The sequence below is a fragment of the Carassius carassius genome, chromosome 26 (assembly GCF_963082965.1).
Source record: "Carassius carassius chromosome 26, fCarCar2.1, whole genome shotgun sequence".
Taxonomy (NCBI): Eukaryota; Metazoa; Chordata; class Actinopteri; order Cypriniformes; family Cyprinidae; genus Carassius; species Carassius carassius.
In genome coordinates, this window is record NC_081780.1 from 5,554,478 (window position 1) to 5,575,636 (window position 21,159).

The 21,159-nt window shown below is 37.2% G+C and overlaps 1 protein-coding gene across 4 annotated transcripts in view; it reads right to left on the reverse strand.

Moving 5' to 3' along the window:
* Positions 1-1,616: 1,616 nt before the first annotated feature.
* Positions 1,617-21,159, reverse strand: part of LOC132105596 (carbohydrate sulfotransferase 11-like) — a 37,347-nt gene continuing 17,804 nt past the window's right edge. For 2 of the 4 annotated variants that reach the window (XM_059510836.1, XM_059510834.1), the window contains exons 2-3: positions 16,930-17,021; positions 1,617-3,729 (exon numbers count right to left, since the gene is read on the reverse strand). In XM_059510836.1, coding sequence (XP_059366819.1) covers positions 2,875-3,729; positions 16,930-17,021 — 947 coding nt within the window. In that variant the 3' untranslated portion in view covers positions 1,617-2,874. The remainder of the gene's footprint in view (positions 3,730-16,929; positions 17,022-21,159) is intronic. The other 2 variants (XM_059510837.1, XM_059510835.1) reach the window with 1 other exon arrangement.

A 21,159-nucleotide genomic window follows, 5' to 3' on the forward strand; every position in this document is an offset into this window, starting at 1 on the left:
GTCATTACTGGCCTCTACAGCTCTACCAGCTGAGCTACAGTAGCCATAAATCGTTTCAAACTACAGAGTAAGCTTACAGACAAACTTAGAAGTTGTTTATCCAAAGGTGAGGGATCACATTCAGCCTCTACTTATTTTGAATAAGGCCCATTAAACCTCCTCAGAATTTAAGGAAGATTGTAATTGAACAAATCCCCTATAAGAAGCTGAGCAGGGCCATGCGGTGCAGGATCTAAATATTTTTTTGTTTTGTTTTTTATCCTATTGATCATCTTAGCAGAAAATGCTGGAAACCATGCTAAATGAAGAGGAACAGCTGTGTTAAAAAGATCCCTTTAACAACTGACAACATTTTCACTCAAGTTTAATGATTATGTGGAGACACAGACAGTGACAAATTGGACGCTAAGGGTTTCAGTTTCAGCTTTATTGAGAAAACAGAAGAGAGAGAGAGAGTGAGAGCGCATTCTCCAGGGAGCGCATTGATCCAACAGTTCACTTGGTTTGTATATTTCCCATTTACAGTGCGAGGGTCCGACCCAGTGACCCGGCAGAGTCCATCCCAAATACAGAGGAGGAATAAATAAATAAATTAAACTGCGGATAGTAGGAGAATGTTTGTGATCTCAAAAAAGCGAGCGGACACGCGCTGAAAACAAATACGGAAACACTGAACCAATGTAGAGACTGATTATTAAACAGGCACATAGAGTAAGAGGTAAGCCATGTGTGGATGGTGAGCCTAGCTGTCGGTTCTACAGTGTGTAAAGTTAGCTAAATGTGATAAAACATCCATCTGGGGAAGTGCTCAGCTGGAAACATGAATCATAAATAAAGCAAATCGTGTTTTTTTTGTCTTTCCAAAAATGAAAAATGCTGCATGAAACGTGAGTGAGCTGTACTACATGTGATAGATTTGACAGTTTGAAAGGTACTGTCCCTGCTAATGTGGGCGCTAATGCGTGTATTAGCGTGGCTGTCGTGTGGGCGCTAATGAGGCGGTATCGTGTTTGTTGTTACAGAACAAATGAAATAAACTGTTTCTAAACTGAGGAACCATTTAGGCATCCTTTGTTTTCTGAGCTGATGATTCAAAAAAGTTCAGACTTGAGTGATTTGTTTTGCTACAGATTAATTTCCTTCTCTTTGTGAAAGATAACACATGCTAGATTTATCAAGTACAATCTCTGGCATGTAAATCCGAGTTTTTATCCTATAACCAGCCAGTCAGTTACCATAATTATGCTACTAAATGACAACTCGGTTTAAAGTAGTTTTGTAATTACTGGTTTTCCATGTTAAGGAATCTTTTTTTAAAAGCTTTTTTCATTTTTGGGGGTAGGATGAGATTTAGGAAAAGCAGCATGAGAAAGGAATAGCTGTACTGCTTAGAGAAGTTGATAACGTGGCTTGGTTTGAAAATATTTGTTTCTTCTCCTTTGCTTTTTTTGCCACGTTTTACCCTCTGCATCACTAGGGTGCTGCCACAAGTGTGTGTGTGTGAGTGTGTGTGTGGTCTTCATTAAAGACCCTGCTCTGGAGGACTTAAAATCCTGCTAATCTGCACTCACTTATTCATTATTTTCCTAAAAAGCAGAGATTTGGGAGGGAGACAAAGCGATTGAGATAAAGCACTAGGACACAACCACTTGTGGCCGTCGCGCACATAAATAAGCAATTTTCATAATTTTTGTGCACAGTCAAAGCAAATTAGGATCATAAAAGACAACTTGCTAAATTAAAGAGTGTTCGTTTGAACTCAAATTGGGAAAGACGTTTAAATCATCTAATGGATGGAACAGATTTGCCTGCATTTTCTCTCTCCCTCTTTCTCTGAAACACGCACCACTGTGTGAAACTTTCCCATGAGAACAGCTCAGAAAACAAAGTCCTGCCCGTTTCCGTACACCCGTAACAAAACAACCAGCGAGGTATCCCAGCAACAGTCTTCTGCATATGAGGCAAGATGAATGAATTATGACAATTAAACCTCAGAAAGTCTCTAGCTCTAAGCTGATTTCCTTTTCCTGGAAACAAAGAATTAAGTCTTTTTTATCTCTATTTCACAGAGTAATTCAAATAATATCATAACGTGCTGCTCGCAGCAACTTTTTCCATTATAAACAAATACAAAATAAAACAAACCACCCCAAATCCTACTTTAAGAAGACCAACCGAGAGAGGAGGGGTTGTGGGAACAGTGTGCTTGAGGCCATTGACCTTTTCACTTCCCGACTGCTACAGATGCTCCATGACTGACCCAGTGGGTGGAGCCCCTGCCTGTCACTCACATTTGGACACGCCCCCTTCAAGAGGCATCATTCAATGCCTCTTTTTTGTCTTCTTATTTTAGTGTGCACCTTTAAATGTGCACTGTAAAAATAGACACACACAAAGGCCGTCAGAGTATGGGAGAGAAGCAAGGGAACTTCCAAAGGGAACACAAAATTAGAAGTGGGGAATTGAAGTCAGAACAAGTCTGATTGTATCTCGAGCCTTATTATTAGTCTAGGCGCTCCTTTCTGTGAAGCTTCAATAATGGTGGTGACAGCTGGCTGAGTATATTAATAGATAAACCGTTTGAGCAGGTACAGCTCAGAATCTATCATATTGCTTTTGATGTTTGGAAACACTGACAATGTACAATTCAATGGGCACATACATCAGACTTTCGAGGTGGTCCGCATTTGCAGTTGACCGATAGCTCCTTAGTCTCGCCTCGAAATAAAGCAACCGTCCTTGCGGATATTAATACAATTTTACATTTGAGTGCTTGGTTGATTCCCCCGCCTGTGTCTTTCAGCGACGGCCCTTCTCCCATTGCTCAACCTTGTTGAACAAGCTTGGAACATGTGCGCAGCTGCGTACGTGTGTCTACTGCAGTTTTAGGTAGCTGGGAATAGAGTAGTTGAACATTAGAAAGTCCAGTTTGTAGAGTTGGTACAGCTGGCCTTGCTGCAGAGAGCTGATGTTATTGAAAAACATGGCTGCCATTTGGTCGGTGGTACGGGTGGATTTGGCATACGTCGGGAAACGCAAGGAGTTGCCCACCCCTGCCAGTTTGAGCACGTAGTTGGCGTCCTCCTCCAGAGTCTCGTACTTGCCCACCAGGTCATAGTGGATGTGGCAGGGGTGGCAGAGCGAGTAGACCGTCTGCCAGTGTTCGTTGAGTGGAGCTTCTCTGTGAGTGCCCGGGTCCACCAGGTATTCAGCGAACTCTTGGAACTTCACGTCAGCGCCGCTCTGGAGCGCCTCGGTTGTTGCGTTCTTGCGGTACCGCCGCACGATCTTCGTCCCGTAGCGTTTGTGAAACGAGGTGTTGTATCGAAGCGTGAATTTGTTACGGTAGGCCGACACCAATCGCTCGAAGGGCTCGCGCACGAAGAGGAACTTGAGGTAGCTCTTAAGTCGGTGGTTGATGTCAGCAATGCTGTATTGGTTGAGGGTCTTGAGGTTGGTGGGCACATGAGCCTCGTTTGATGGGATCTCCATGGGGTCGCTGTACTTGCCCCGGCCGCTCAGCACCATCATGACTCGCTTCCAGTTGGTGCAGGCCACCTTGGGGACGTAGCAGTAGATGAGCTCGTGTTCCTCATCCACCACCAGGTGCTTAAGGTCACTGGGGGTCAGGACACGGCGCTTGCGGCTGGACACGCTGTGGGCGCGACATGTGTCTGCCACCTGATCCCTCCGTGCCTGATGCAACACTGCCGCCGCAGAGAACTCGGCCTGAGAAAGAGAAGAAGAAAAGGTAATGGTATTAATGAAAAAACAATAATGTAGGTTGAATGGTTGAACATAGCTCTGGGGCATCCAGTTCAGGTGTGTTTAATTAGGTTTTGAGCTAAACTCTGCAGTACAGTGGCCCTCCAGGACCCGGTTTGGAAACGCCCGGCATAGCTATAGCAATGCCAAGGTCATGGGTCTGATTCTTAGGGAATGCATGAACTGATAAAATGTAGAAATTCAATGCAATGTAAGTGGCTTTGGATAGCAGTGTCAGCCAAATGTATAAATGTGAAATGTAAAGACTAATTTCCAATGTGCCATTTAAATCACTGTAAAGACCATACAGTAAATCAGCAGGCTACCATTAGGGGGACGGTTTTGCACCAGACATTATTAAAATCTTAGCTTAAATCTTCTACAGATGGGACACTTAATTGTGCTTCCAGAGATCTCCCGTCCTGCCAATCTTAGTTTTAACCCTTTTAGTTTATTTTTGATGCAACATCCTGTCGTTTCAAATAATAAGTGTGTTTAATTACGGGAAAAATATTAAAATATCCTAAATAAATAACTGACTGTTCTATCAATATACTAAAGCCAAAGCAAATTACTAAAATATTATCTTGGGACTGAGCTGACTTTGATTTCCTACTTTTTATGACTAGACTGTCAATAAAATTACACAAGAATTTTGACACATTTTTAAAAATACAAAATTAAAGTTAAATTTTAAATGAACTTTTTTATATAAGAAACTGTGCCTCGTTTTGGCCAAATTATAACAATCCCAGAATGCACAGACAAATTAATCCAAGACAACTGATAAAGATGAGAGAAATATTGTAAAAAATACTTTCCAAATGAGTTTAATCTAATTAAAATTTACTATTTTATCCAGTATTTGTGCATGATGTTTGATGCTTTCTGTTATCATATAAATGTTAAATTCTATTGCAGTCAATTGTAAGTCTTCCAGCAAGCAGTGCTATTTTGTGGTGTTTTTCCTATTAAAGAGTGCTCCTAAAATCCTGAACTTCTTCCACTCTGTAACAAAAGCAATGAATACACACCATCTCATCTCACCACACCACATCAAACAAACCCAAGACTTGTGAACAGTACTGCTGAAGGCCTGAGGCAGTGAAAGTGTAATCTTGCTGAGCTGTGTTGACCCTTCCCTCAATCTGCTCAATAGGGGCCAAAGTTAAAGGTCAGTCTTTCAGGTCAGTGGTGAATGTTTGACTAACAATGCAGTATTTAGCATATATGCAGGAGATTTTCTAGTAATTCAGACATGCACTGGAATCTGTGTGTGACCTATTCCCATTTGAGATATCTTTAGTAGTCGAAATCGATATTTCTAGCTCTGGTTTCACTCGATTTCATCAAGTTTCTTCATGTTGGATGTAATCTAACATTTACAAAGAGAACAGCACTGTACACTTCTCCAAAATCATTATTCAAACCTACAGCCACCCACATACTCTGTCTCTCTCTCAGTGTGTGTGTGTGTGTGTGTGTGTGTCAGCCTCTTTCGCTCTCTTTTATACACACCCACTCTCATCAGTTCAAGTGCTCTATTCCAGTGGAATTTTCCCAGAGTTTGTGGCCAGTATCTCCGACAGGTTCAAAGATTCCTTGAATAAAGAGCCATTGCATCACCTTTTTAGCAGATAAATTAATATGGTAACTGAAACCATGTCTTTGCAGATATAGAATGCAAGATTATGTTGTGTAAACATTTATTCTTAAAAGCACATTTCACGCAAAAATTTAAATTCTGTAATTTTTTTTCTCCCTCATGTCATTCCAAATCTTTATGACGTGCTTTCTTCTGCAAAATGTCTTTCTTCAGTCTTCTGCAGCTTTGTAAAATATATCACACAATACCTTATATTGTACTTTTATGGTGCTTTTTGTAATTTTTAAAGCTTGTTACCATTCATCTTTATCTGCTTTCTTTTTACGGAAAAGAGCAGCATTAACAGTCAACTAAACATCTACTTTAACATTCCACAGATGGAAGAATGTCATACAGGTTTGGAATGACATGACGGGGGTGGGGAGTAAATGATGACAATTTTCACTTTTGCATGAGCTATTCCTTTCAATGTAAAAAATGTATATGAGACTGGCGGCATGAAAGAATTAATTGCAATGAATAATCATAATGAAATCAACTCTCTCTTCCACTCAGTAGCTCTGTAAAATTGTTAAAACTACACACTGAGCCTCATCAGAAGCAGGAGCGTGTCTGTATTTGGCAGAGCCGTTCAAAATGCTGAGAGCTTTTCTGGGAAGCGCAGTCTCTTTATACATATATAGCTAATGATACAGTGTCCACTCCAGTTCCTGCAGACACGTCAAGACTTTGGTAATAGAAAACCTTGATATAAAAGCTAGAGCGGATTGCCCTGAACTCCATTATGCAGGGGTATAGATAGGAGAAATGGGGTCGTAAGAGGTAAAAAAGGAGGTGAAGAGCGGTGAATGTGAGGCAAATTAAAGTTGGATGGCTCCTGGTTTAGCCACTTTTCTCTTTCACTGAAAAACCTCTGCAGGTCCATTTTCTACAAACCTGTTTTCTGCTATTTTTCATGCCTTCCTCTCTCTCTGATCTGTAATGCAATCGACCATGGCATCTTCACAACAGTACATCCACAGGGCAGAGAGTGTGCTTTGTGTTGAGAGGACTAACAACAGCTACACATGTCAATGACCAAAGCTACGTTCAGTCAAGTCTGTGTTTGGGATTGAAAGTCATGTTTACCAACAGATGTGACTCTCAAATAGCCCTGTTCATACAACAGCTTACAGAAGCATCTCCAATACTGTATATATGACTATTTTTTACAATTATTTTTCTTCATATTATATAAAAGAACATTTTATTGCAGTGCAGCCATGTTGTGCATCTAACTTCGAATTCATCAGCTCAGGTTCAAATATTTTGTTTCATATAGATTAACTGATCAAATGAATTATTTTAAATATGTTCATTAATATGTCAAACAAATATGAATTTTATTGCATGCAATGTCGTGCATCTAAAGTATAAATCATCTGAGCACTGTATCCTAACTGAGGCTACCGTCCACAGGTTTTGTAATCTATTCCCGCCTGTTTCTCTCCTGCGCTCACACAGATCCAACATCAATCTTCAACACACACTTTCACCTCGTTATCACAGAGCAGACAACGGTGCTAAGATATATGGGCTTTTTCTCGGCCTATCTTTCTTTGTTTCTCTCTCCCTCCCTCAGTATCTCCCTCTCTCAGACAAAAACACACGTTCACATGGTGTTCTGTCAGTCTGTAGACGCCCTGAGCTAATTTATTCCCAGCACACCAACACAGATAGCTGCTCTCCACCGCAATTAGATAGCTGGAATGCATTCACATTACAAAAACACCAGAACGGCACACACAAACAGATGCCCACTGAAACTCTGGCGGAGGTTTGTGGGAAAGAAAAACAGACATATTTGCATTCAGTAGCAAAATGCACTAGTAAAGATTCAGCATGTCGAATAATGAGTCAAAGTTAATGAGTATACATCTGGTCATGTGATCTCAAAATGTTGACCCTTCCATATAAAATTAAGCAGCTTTTATTAGGCTACTGATATGATTTTAACCCCCCCCCCCCCCCCAAAAGTATCCTTAAATTCATTACGTGTTAAATTTTAATGAGGAAAAAATGACTGCACGCACCTTTAATGAGATTCAAATCACACAGTAAAACACCCAGCTGGCAGGAGCCTGAGGTAATTGTAACATTTTGTCAAGTCGATACACTAAAACAGGGCATTGAGAGCAGATATGCGTGAGTGTGTCTGAGGTACGCTTGTGTTTGTGTGCGGTACATTTATTTTCACCACCTTCAGGCTTTCCTGAAATAGAAAGAATGCAAAACACCGTAAGAAGCAAACATAAACAGCACCGGGAGCTAAGCATTAATAATCACACATTCAAAGCGTCTGTTTGCCCACCAGAGAGAACGACGGGATGTTTCTTAAATATATTGGCACTTTTGGCCCTGTGGAAGTTTAGGTAAACTCTAAAAAATACTTTCACACTCTAATTTACTTAATTTGTCTATTAATAATGCTCTTCCTTGAAAATAAATGGAATGCAAGCAGAATGATGTCATTTTTGTTGTAAAAATCATAAATATTTCCACCACAGTGTCATTTCCACAAAATCTCAAATGATACAAATGACTTTGATGGAAAGTACATTTAAACATTTTTATTTTGATGAGGCTATTCTCAATAGATAGCTATTTCAATTGATATATTATTAAATATTTAATAAATACTTTTGTTTTTAAGACTATATATATATATACATTATAATTATTTTATATATATTTATTAAACATTTGATTCTATATAAATTATTATATTATATATCATAAATGTGAACCAAATTTATCAGAAAACCTAAAAAATGTTTGCCTCTTTTTATTTAGATCTTTTTATTTTTATCATTTTATTCATATAATTGTTGGTTGCATTTTTTGTTATAATAATAATTTGTATTATTGTTAAACATACAGTATGATGGATTTTCTAAATGTGACACTGAAAGTCTTATTGAAAGATCAAGTCAGTTTACATAAAAATGAATCTGTGTCCATATTTTCTGGGAAAAAAAACAACACCCACTAATGTCTAACTGAAAGTTCGCTGCTGCTTTTTAGGAGATTGATTCTCGGTCACTCAGGCTGTGATTTGACCCTGTGACCGCCACGACCTCAGAAGCAGTCAGACCAGCTCTTATATGCGTGAGATGAATTATTAAAGAAAGTCAAAGCCTTGCCTCTCTCATCCTTTCCTCCATCTGTCCTCATGCTGAGATTTATCATCCATTTATTTGAGCTCAGAGAGGGAGATTAGCACACAAAAAGGGCTGAAGTTTAACTCAGAAAATATATTTGATTTCCTTACTGGAGAACTCCAGTATAAAATGAAAAGACTGAGTTTGATTTTAAAAGTCTGCTCTTTGGTTCACATAAGATTTTCAGCATCATTACTCCAGTCTTCAGTGTCACATGATTACAGTTAACAGTGTTTCTTATAGTTATCGAGGCTGAAAAATTTTTTCTTCTTGGTTGGTGGGGTGTGTGGATGACATCATGTTACATCTTTACATGATGTTTTGGCTGAATAGGAATTTATAAAAAATAAAATAAAATAATATAAATACCTTGAACAATATAAATGCCAAATTAATGTGTCCTTGAATACAAGTATTAAATCACAAAAAAAAAAAAAAAAACCAGTAATAAAAATCTTTCTTCTCATAACTTTTGAATGGTAGTGTATCATGGTTTCACAATAAATATTAAGCAGCAAAAACTGTAGGCTAGCCAACATTTATAATATTCAGAAATATTTCTTGACAACCAAATCATGTTATTAGAATAATTTCTGACGCATCTGTGACACTGAAGACTGAAGTAAATTAATAATTTCAACAGAAAGCAAATTGCAATTTTACATTTATATTATACAAATTGCATTATGCAATCTATTTAAAGCAAATTTAATAAATAAATATATTATATAAATTTCTCAGATCCTTAATAGAACCTGTCACGCTGAATTTCAAGCAGAATTGGTGCTGATACACAGAAAGTTTATCCTTATCGTTCTTATCATTGTGGACCCGTCAGGCGATGAAGGTGATGATGATGACTCATGAGTCCAGCAGAGTGCTGCGTTAGTTTGTGCGCGCGCACGTCTGTCTGTGTTTGCTCAGTAAACACCAAACTTCAAGCCAGTTCTCAGACACTTAATACTTCTTTTTAGCCGTGGCATGATACACATATTCATACACAAGCGCTGCTGATAAAGGTGTCCTTGTGCGTCTCTCCCCCTCACACTCAGTCCCCGCTTCGACGTGCTGCTCGTCTTGACGGATCTCTTGTCTGTCTCTCAAAGCGAAGACTTGAGTAAGTGCTGCTGCAGTAGAATTGATCCCGTGTCAGTGAGAGGAGGAGGCGAACGCGCTTCACAAGAGACCAAATCAACTTTTCCGAACAGTAAAAGCAGAAGCAACTTTTCCATGATTTCGCTAACAGCCACACAACAGGGATGATCTCGGTTGTTCTCATAAAAACACGCGTTTACACGTCCTTTTAATAAAGTAGGCTACTAAAAAGGTCTAGGCACCGTGTGATGATATCATAGCATGGGTCTATTGTTGCATCATCCAACACGACAATCAGCTTTACTATGGATGTTTTTACATAACTTTTATGTTTTGTTTAGGCTCATACATAAAATAAGGGATTTTAAAGGGGTCATGAACTGAGAAACCAAAATTCATTTGATCTTTTGACATCTAAGAGCCCATTTTGCTATAAAAACATTCTGTAAGTTTCAAAACTCAAAGCTTTCTCATTAATATAAAAACAGCTTATATTGAAGGCAGTCTGCCAAAAGGAGAGCTTTTGGAATGTTCAGCTCTATGATGTAATAGTGTGGATAAGCACTGCCTCCACAGAAGAACATAAGCACCTGCTTCTACATCGCTGCCTGTTTAGCCACGCCCACCATTCACACGTGCAGTGTAAATAACGAGAAGGGCGAACGCAGAGCTATGTTCTATGCAGAAACCAAATGATAAAGATGCACCGAAGACAACAAGATGCATTGCTGTGCCAAGTTGTGGGAAAACTGTCTGTGAATTGCCTTCCTTCTGATTCTAACATTAGGAAAGATTGGATGAACTTTATTTTTAATGAAGATCCAGACCGCATCAGTAAGAACTTGGTCCTTGGTTCACTTAATTTTACTGCAGAACACAGATAAGTTATGATTTAAACTTGTTCCCCCAAACCAGTTAGAATTAACTATCCAAATTAAATGACTTACTAGACTGAATTAGACTTGAATGTATTTGTATTATGAAATAAATTAAATGTGTTTTTAAGTTAGAAGCTATACTATGTTTCATTTGATTTGGAAACACAACCTTTTCACTAGAAAAACCTGCCTTAAGAAAACAAAATAAAACCACACATTTCCAACTGACTCATAAAGAGGACAAGGAGAAGTGAGGGGGGGGGGGAGTACCAGGGGGAAAAAAGGGAGAGTGAGAGATCCTGAGAAGTCAATGTCAAGCCAGTGATTTTCCACCTCTCACACCTGAAAAGCATCTTACACCTAGCTACAGAGACAAGTGGCATAGAGGAGTTCAGTTCAGTGAGTTCACAAACTAATGTCAGAGCTGTGTGCTGCTGCATGCGCAAGGAAATACGAGACATCTGATGCTTTGATTATAGCTCTCTTCTAAAGAGTTTAAGCAGAATGAAAGGCTGCCTGAACTTTCACAAGATTATCAAAGACTCTCAAACACACACACAAAGAGTTTTATAAACTCGCTTTTATTTGAATGGTTTACTGATTTCAGCTTAGAAAAAGTGTGTGTGTGTATTAAATATTTTAAAGATCTGACAGACAAACCTTATAAAATGCTTAGATTTTTATTTTATTTATTTTAAGTTTTAAGTTTTGCTTTTCCAAATTAGCTTTTATTTTAAAATTTACTTTAAATGCATGATGTATGTTTATTTTTTTTTATTTCAGTTTGGATAGATTGTATAGAATACAGATTGTATATTCACTTTTTCTTGTAGTAATTAATTTTTAAGAAAGTAATTGAGAATCCCCCCCTCCCAAAAAAAAAGTCATTTAAAGAATATAAATTAATAAAAATCATATAGAAAATATAAAGAACAGAATATAAAATTAAGACTTAAAATTTTAAAACAGCAAAATCTGGTGGACTAAGGTATTAAAAAAAATAAATAAACAATCATGTTAAAATCATTGATCACAAAAATGATGTATTGTAATTGCTTATTATTAGTTTTCAATCATTGCTTATATTTTAGTTATTTTTTTTTAATTTTCTGGCATCAACTGTGTTCAGTTCATATACATGCTTTTAACTCAATGGTTTTCATATGAGTATACATAAATTGCACAGTGAATTAATTTATTGTGCACTTCAGTGAACCTGAAACTAAAGCCATAAGTCTTTATCTCTATGCTCAGGCTCCATGAAGTCCTGTCCAGAATTTAGTCCCAGAGCAAAGCCACATGTCCATAAACATCTGAATATGGAACGCCACAAATGATTCTGAAAGCCCAGTGAAACCGATCCTGAGGTGAGAGTGTGAAATATCTGTGTCAGTCGGTGGGTTTTTGAGTCAGATGCTCTTTGATTGGGTACGTCTCCGTGCTTGTCCGCTCTTGCATCTTCTCGTGTTTTCATAATTGTTTGTGATGGTTGGGGTGTGTGCGGCCCTCAGGTGTTACCCATCATTCTCACACACACACATACAGTGATGACATCAAGCAGTCGTGTTCTAGTGATGAATGGCAGAAGAATGCTTAGACACAGTGAAGTATGACAGCTGTCAGCCAACCTCTATAGACTCGCTCATTCATTCCCACAATCCCTCTCTCCCTCTCAGACTGATTCGTCAGCAACGCCTTTGATATTTTGATTAGTCATTTCTGTAACATGATCTTGCTACATGATACGATTACTCCGGTTTAATCTTAAAGGGATAGTTCACCCAAAAATGAAAAATCTGACATTTACGTTGCATTCTCAAGTTGTTCCAAACCTATACGAGTTTATTGTCGGTAGCCTTTGACTTCCATAGTATGAGAAAAAATGGAAGTCATTGGCTACCAGCAACCATTTCATTCAATATTTCATGTTAAAGTCAGTGTATTTTTATTTTATTTAAAAAAAAAATTGTCATTATTGTTAGTTTTTGTTTGTTTTTATTTTCTACTTTTAAATTTTTGTATTGCAACTTATTTAATTTTATTTTCTTTTATTTCAGTTAACAAAAATTACAGCCTAATAGTTTTAGTTTTTGCTAATAATAACAACACTGATCCTCACTGATATCTCATAGATGTCTCGCAGCTCAGTAAAAAAAATTAAAAAAAAATAATAAATAAATACTGAATAAGTTTCCAAAATGCATTGTGGTATTAAAATTCACACAAAGTGGCAAAAATCTAATTAAATTCGTTTTTTTATTTTTTTATTTTTTTTATTAGGTATTGCCATAATTATGCTGCATTTTAAGGTACAATAACCTTGATGATCTCACAAAACATTCTGGTATAATTTAAAACAAAATGTATACGATAAAGCAGTTTTCCAGAATGCAATGGAAAATGAAATGAATAAATAAATACATACAAGTAATACAAATAACAGTGAAAAATTGCTAAAGCAATCCCAGAATCCACTGAAGCGATTTCAATTAAAGAACTCAAGAGAAACACCTGTCAATATCAAAAAAGAATTAAGATTAATTTCTATATTTTTGTTTACTAGAGTATTTTATCTTCATAATCACGCTGTCTCCTAAGACAAAAGAAGCTTGACAAACTCTTGACAAACTAAATGTACGAGATAAGGCATATATGCATTGCAACAAGATGGCAATTTGACAGCAATTCCAATGAAGTATCATAATGAAGTATCTGCTGTTTTTATGCTTATTATGTTAACATCAAGAGTTTCCTGTGTGCTTCACTTAAGAGGGGTGTTTGTTTCTATGTAGAGCATTTAAAATCAGTCACTTGTGTCGTTCTTTCAGAGCATGTGTTGGTTATCCCATAACACATTGCATTGCTAAAGTCCTTAATGAGCCAAATAAAGCTAATGAAATAATGATTTTTATGATCATGCTTTTTTGCTGAGTTTCCACACACCGCTAGACTTAAAGCCAAGTTGCAAATCTCTTGGGGTGTCCACATTAGGGCCGAGACGGTAACATTTACTGAGCAGATGATTCTTGGACCGTCCTGCTCATTCACACAGAAAGACAACGGAAGTGCTCGGCGGATGAATGAAAGTCTCATTACCCAGCAGGCTCGGTAAAAGCCAAACAGAGGCACATTACAGCCTGACTAAAGAGCTTTGCAGAGGGCGAACAGCCTGTAAAAGAATAAGAGCAAGAGAGAGAGAATAATCTACTATAGTAGTCTCAGTGTAATAGTTTTAGTACCTGTCACAGTTTCTGGTGGAATAATAAAAGCCGTGTTGTGTTTTACTGCACACTGTATGTATATCCAGTATGATGCTTGTTGAACATTACAACATCACACTGTATAAGTATTCTAGTCTTTTAAATGCACACTTCAGCTTTATCTGAGTGCCTACAGTAACCTGAATCTAGTGTTTCTATAGTGTGTATGAATGTAGCTGCTTGATTACTGCTAGGTACTTGAACTTACATGCAACTGTGTCTGAGCCGAGGGTATTGAAATTCACAAGATAAGCAACGGCGTTTCTAAATGTACCCCATAAAAGTATCTCCAAAACTCAATGGGACTCTGTTGCCTTCATGCATATCGTAGGGCAAATCCTGCATGAGCGGTTAAAAAAAAAGCCTCATATTTGTGGAAAAAATGAATGGAATTTTACATGTGCTGCTGCATATGGAAACATAGTCTAAATATACTGTACATGTATTCAGACTCGCTAAGAATCCACCAGGGATTGAGTTTGGCTTAAAAGCTTGAATTTACATCAGAAAAGATGTGTGTGTGTGTGTGTGTGTGTGTGTGTGTGTGTGTGTGTGTGTGTGTGTGTGTGTGTGTGTGTGTGTGTGTGTGTGTGTGTGTGTCAGGTTTTGTCTACATTGTGGGGACCAAATGTTCCTACAAGGATAGTAAAACCTGAAATTAACTACATGTGAAGAGCAGCCAATGGTTACAAAGAGTAAAATGGGTTATTAAACATATTAAATAACTTTTTTTTTTTTTGTGGTTTTAAGGTTTATGGCGTTTCTGTGTCATGGCAATGAAGTTGCCAACTATAAAAGTTTACAAAAAAGGTTAGTAAGTGATGTTGTTCACATAAAAATCATTTTTGAGCTGTAAACCTGTTTAAATCATAATTTATATAATAATTTTGGGGTTTTAGGGTTTAGATTTTCCAATGAAAAGGCAATGAAGTTGTTAAACTGTACATAGGATTACAAGTTTCACATTAAAATCATGTTAACTTGCATATTATATTCCAGGTTCAATCCAAGTTCATCTCAAATGACAAAATTTGTAGAATAAAAAATTAAGGTTGCTGTAATGCATTTACAATGAAAGTGAATGAGGCTATTTTTTGAAAGACTTGAAGGCAGAAAAGTGACACTAATAATTTTATGAAAGCACTGCATATAATTTACACAGAAATGTTAGTGCATGATTATTTACACTAAAACCATGTTAACACACATATTGTTACATCGTAATATTCCAGGTTTAGTACATGCTAATCTTAATTGACAACATTTGTAGCATAAAAAAATAATTTTTGCACTTCATGTTGGGTTTATGTTTTTCTGTTGTCATAGCAGTGTAAAACTGGATATAATTTTACAAAAAGTGATTGTCACACATGCATGTTGTTTAGAGCATGCGTCTACATTGTTAAAACAAGAGTATTTTAACGTTTTATTAATGTTTTATTGATTGACTTCCATTGTGTGTAACTCTAACCTAAATGTGACTTTAATTAATTAATTAAATTAATTTTTGGTCATCAAAAATGCTATTTATTGAGCTTAACTTGTTCTGAAGCCAGAATATGTCTTTAAGGAATAGAAAAAAATCATTAGCTCAGTAGAAATACATTTGAAGTCGATAAAAAGAAGTGTGTGTGTGTGTAGTGCCAGACTCGACCACCAACTGCTTGTGCTGTGACAATTCAGAGCTGCCGGCTTCCTTTACGTGCAAAACGTTCCGACAGAGCTGAGCCTGATTTCTCAAGGTGAAAGAGTTTTTGAACATGAGATGAAAACAAACTATTACAGCTACACCCTCTTTCCCTGCTTTCTGGAACAGGACGTTCGGTAGGGCGACAAAGACCAGACGGGGCATGCGATCAATTACTGAAAGGTGGAGGTGGGTGGAAATGTGCAGGAAGGTGAGAGTGAGAAATAAAGACAGAGAGAGGTGAAATAAAAATGGATGAAATCAATCCTCACATAATGTTGGCTTTGTGGTGAAGCGGATCTGCTCGGCTAAGCTCTAGACGTGCATGTTTTACATTGGAAATGAAATGTAAGTGTAGTAGTACCATACTCAGGCATTCCAGAGAAGGTCCAGAGGTTATTCTTTCCTGCTGACCTCAATGCAGAGAGGACCAGAAACTTATAAACCCATGAAATCAAATTTGACTCAGTTTACTTTCCTAATACATGTTTCTGATCTTACTGCAAACTATTCATTGGTGTGTTTAATTCCGGATAGAAAAAAGCTTGTCGTAATGTTCAATAACTCACTCAGTGGTGGAAATGACTTTGCTTTTGATCTGTAATCATTAATCCCTCTTAATTTTTAAATGTGTATTTTTCGACTGGTATGTCACATCCATATTTCACAGTCCTATCAATTCCAGTTAATTTCTGATTTATTCACTGGATTCAGATTCCAGATTTAATATAAACTGCTTGTGTACACATTTTCTGAAACTAAAAAAATATAGATTTTTCAAATAGTAAATAAAAATAAAAGATTATTTGGAGCTTGTTTAACAGAAAAGACCATTTCAGTCATTCTACTTCCAGATTTCATGTTTAATGTAAAGTGTTGATTGCTGTTTCTTCGTAATTAATTTAGAATTATATTAGCCAATTTCTGAGTGAACACTGTTTCTGCATCAAACTATTTTTCAGTGTATGAACTCATCTATATTCAAATCTATTAAAAATGAAAAAAATGAAAGAAAAATATAAACAAATAACAAGGAAATACATGTATTTTAGAGTACATATTGCTAAAATTATATATATATATATATATATATATATATAATAGTTAAAATATGAGCCACATTTATAATTTACAGTTTAAAATGGCATTCCAAGAGGTTCCTGTGTGGATTAATGCATATATTTAAAAAAAAATGTTTTATTAATTTTTTTTTTTTTTAAGAGCTACGTTCATTTGAATGTTTTTTTTTGTTGTTGTTATATTTCATGTTATTTAGTGAATGTTTTTTGCATTATTTTAGCATTGTCGTGGTTTATGAACTCACTGTCACCTAATTTTTATAACATTTTCACCACTTTTTACTGTATTATTTTGTAGTATATGCAATATCTACATTCCCATAAACTGATATGTGTAGCATAAGATCCATGCAGCGTACTGATACCTGCGTGGGATTGTACAGCTCCTGCAGGGCGTTTCTAGAGCCTTTCCGGCAGCAGCCCTCCGCTGCGAACGGGTTCCGCCTCATAACTGCAACAAAAACAAAGAGAGAGACAGACGGACAGTTAGAGTAGCCAATCACAGACGGACAGGAGCAAAGTCAACCAATCCTGAGAAGGCAGGCTTCACTGAAGCGATGTGCAGTGTTCATATGGCCACTTCAACACACACACACACATTTATCTGAATGGGTGCCCTCAGTAAAAGGGCAAGTCTTTAATAATGCAAAGCCATAAAGCCATCCAACAAATTTCCATATAAACAATACATTTAATTCCAAGTCACTGCTTCAAAACACACTCACACATCTCTAGAGTGTGTGTTGCAATCAATGTATAATTTAAGCATGGTAATGCATGTGTAGATGCTTTGCCATGTTGTTACTGACAGTAATAGTTTTATACAGTTTGTCTCTCAGCAGCGAGTCTGCAGAGAGTGACCGGCACTGCTGAAATTACACTACATGAAAGCTAATGACCAGCATCGCTGAAATGGTGCCCTATGAAAGCAGTCTCTGTGCTAAGATTGAGACTGACAGATTTAGTACTACATAGGTTCGTTTATTCGCTCTCATGTAACATTATCTTGACTTATAATGTGTATTTGTGTTATGTTAAGAGTAGTATATGTTTGCGCACACAGAAGCATTGTTTAAAAGTGTGTTTATATGCCTGTAAGTGCACAGCGTTCTCAGAGTGTCTGATGTCTTACTGTTTAATCCAGCTCGAGGTAAGGGGACCGAATGAAACCGAGACCCCTGGGAATGAGAGATGAAAGGAAAACCAGAGTGACGGAAGAACAGAAAGGATGTGTTAATGAGGGACAGAGAGACTGCTGGACAAGAAACAGACAGTTTGGATCAGGGGGTCGACAACCTGAGGGGTTGTCATTAGCGCACCAGTGATAGCGAGAGATGGCTTTATGTGATTTAATTGGCCGCTTTAGAAATGTTCAAATCCCTCACATCTGCAAGCCATTTTTTCGCTCGCTCATAGGAGGAAGTAATCCTTCTCTATAATCCTGCGGTCTGTTTTATTTTAATATGGCCACATGGAATCCGAACCTGACATTCAGGTTCTGAACATCCCTCACCATTTCCATGTATGTTAGGAAGTCTGGCAAATTTTCTCCAGTAGAACAAATCAAAAAGTGTAGGAAAAAGTGTGCAGATTCTATCTGACCCAGTTTATGAAGTCAAAAACAAGTTTTGTCTTGCCTAAGACGCTTCGTTTCAAAAGGTTTGGCAACCACTTATAGAGACAGGTAGTGAGTACATTAAGATTTTAGCCGCTGGTTTTTCGTTTGTGTCAGCTTTAAAAACAGAAATCCTATTGATAACAAAGGAATGTTATTTTTGGATAAGTTTATGAGAATTCGAATACATATTGCATAAAGCAATTTAAAGGTGATGCAAGTTGTCCAAAAATGAAAGACAATAAAAATTATTATTGCATTTTTTTTCCATTTCTGTTTGGCAAAGAAATTGTATTTATTTCTGTGATGGCAAAGCTGAATTTTCAGTGTCACATGATCCTTCTAGTTTAGAAAGAGCGGCTTTTGTTTGAAACAAATATTTTGCTACATTATAAAGGTCTTTACTGTCATTAATTCAATGCGTTCTTGCAGTCTAAAAGTCTTATGTTTTCCTTTTTTTACTTGACCTAAAATCCTGACCTTATCTGGCCTGCTAACTCATTACACCCAGAAACAATGGACTGCAAGCAAAGTGTGTGTGTGTTTGTTTGAGTTTCAATATGGGTTCATGCACTAAAATTATCCCACCTGTGTCCAGGTGGCTGTTATTAAATTTGTGGTCCATTGGACACACACCTGCTGTAATTTCCCATATGCTGACAACACCACTGACGGTTCCACAGCACCTGCCCCTTCTCCGCTGCCTGACCTTCAGCTCACCCGCTTCATCAGACAGTTAGCCATTGTTTGTTGCGAACTATGTAGCAAGCAGTGTTATGAATATTAAGCTGTAAAGATCTGAGGCTTACACATTGGTGAAATGTCTTGCCGCTGATAGATAAGGCTCTAATGGCAATATTTTATCCCAGAGATCCGGGAAACGAAAGAACCTGCAGCACAGAGATCTTGTTTAGTTCTGGGGGAAATCAGAGGACTAAATGAGCAAAGCAAGAATGTTTTAGGCTCTTAAGCTTATCAACAAACAAAGTTTAAAGCCAGTGAACAAGGGAAAGGTGCACTGCATATTATATAGATGTTAAAATCTCTAAAATGCTGGATTGTTAACTAGCCCAGCTGTACACATGACCTTGTGCTGCTCATTCCCAGCAGGCCTGTATCTCTGAGCCACGATCACACAGTCACATATCTGCAGCCATCCATCAGCCGAGGATTATGGTATACCGGAGGATTAATCTGTCTCTATCTACCCGTAACATACTCTAAAACACATCAGTTCCCTTATCAGCGCTCCGAGTGCACAAATCCATAAGTCAGACTGCAACTAAAATACGCTCACTCATAAAACCGTATAAACAGTAATAAAAAGGATGTTTTCAGTCAATAAAGATGACAGGGCTCCATTTGGACGAATAGAGGCCATCAGATCCTCGCCTATGCACACTAAAACAGACAGATCTTTTATTTTGAACCATTGGCAAGAAAATACTAGGGCTCTCGACTGATTATAAAAGAAATGTGATAAACACGATAAGCTGAATAATTAATAAAAGTGCTTGAAATTAATTCAGAGACTGCATTGAATTGAACAGAAAGTGGCTTTAGAAATATTTATTTAATTTCCTTCATGTAATTTTATTGTTTTCATTTTCATTTTATTCATTCATTCATTCTTTGTTCACGTTCTATGGTAATTCCATGTATCTATCAAATCTATCTATCGATCTAAATTTACATTTGACTTAGTTCCATGGAATGTTTTGTTTTGGACATGTATCATGGTAATTCCATGGTTCTCTACAGTACTGTATCTTGGAATACCATCTAAACACCAAAGACACATGGTTTTACCATCTGATACTGTCACTGTACCATGGTACAGTACTTTTTTTGTAAGAGACCAGTTTATTTATTTGTAGTTGTGGATTGAGATGAGGTTTTAACCTTATCATTAGGGGGTGGTGTTGGCGCAGTGGATAAGACACATGCCTTTGGTGTGGGAGACCCGGGTTCGAATCCACTGTGAACCGCCAGTGTGTCCCTGAGCAAGACACTTAACCCCTAGTTGCTCCAGAGGCGTGCGACCTCTGACATATATAGCAATTGTAAGTCACTTTGGATAAAAGCGTCAGATTAATGTAAATGTTAATGGTAATGTAAATGTTAAACAACGGCTGATAAGAATTGATTGAGTGAGTGTGTAACGTGTGTTTATGTGGACTGAGAGGAAGTGTGTTTGTTTCCCACCAGACAGATTGTCCACTTCCTCTGATTAACTTTGCTGCATTTTCTCATTTCTCTTTTTGCTTTATCATTTAATCCTCTGATTATATATTATTTCGAATAACAATTACTATAATGGCAAAAAAAAAACTCTGAAAATGAAGAATATCTTATAGAAGGAAGTTCAAAATGAATTTTCTTTTACATTTTTTTTTGTTCTGACTGAATGGTTTTAAATGCATTACTCAAGTAGGCAGAAGTGTGTGTGGGAACTTAAAACAAGATATTCTGACTCACTGCACCCAAACAACCACAGTATGATCTTTCCCATTCACCTATGACCTAATGAATAAGCTCGTGTGTATGTGTGTGTACTGTGTTAAGCTCTTTTGTCAGATAGGTTTAACACTATTGTAGCTGCCTAATCCTCTTTTATAGATATAAAAGAGAGTGATAACAATTACTGGACAAGGGATATGTGTGTGTATTGAGTAAAACAGGTCTGAAGACCTTGATTTCTTTGGTTTATATGTGTTTAGTTAGGTCTTGGATCTGAACTTTGCAGAACAGTTGCCCTTCAGGAACAGGTGTGGTGCAAAAATTGTTCTTAAAGGGACAGTCCATCCAAAAATTTAAATTCTGTCTCAATTACTCTTATGTAATTCCAAACCCATATGACCTCTTTCTGCAAAACACAACATATTTTGAAGAATGTTTTTGTCCGTAGAATGAAAGACAGTGGGGCTCAAAAGAACTGACTTTTGACTTTGATTGTATAGAGTTAGACCAATAA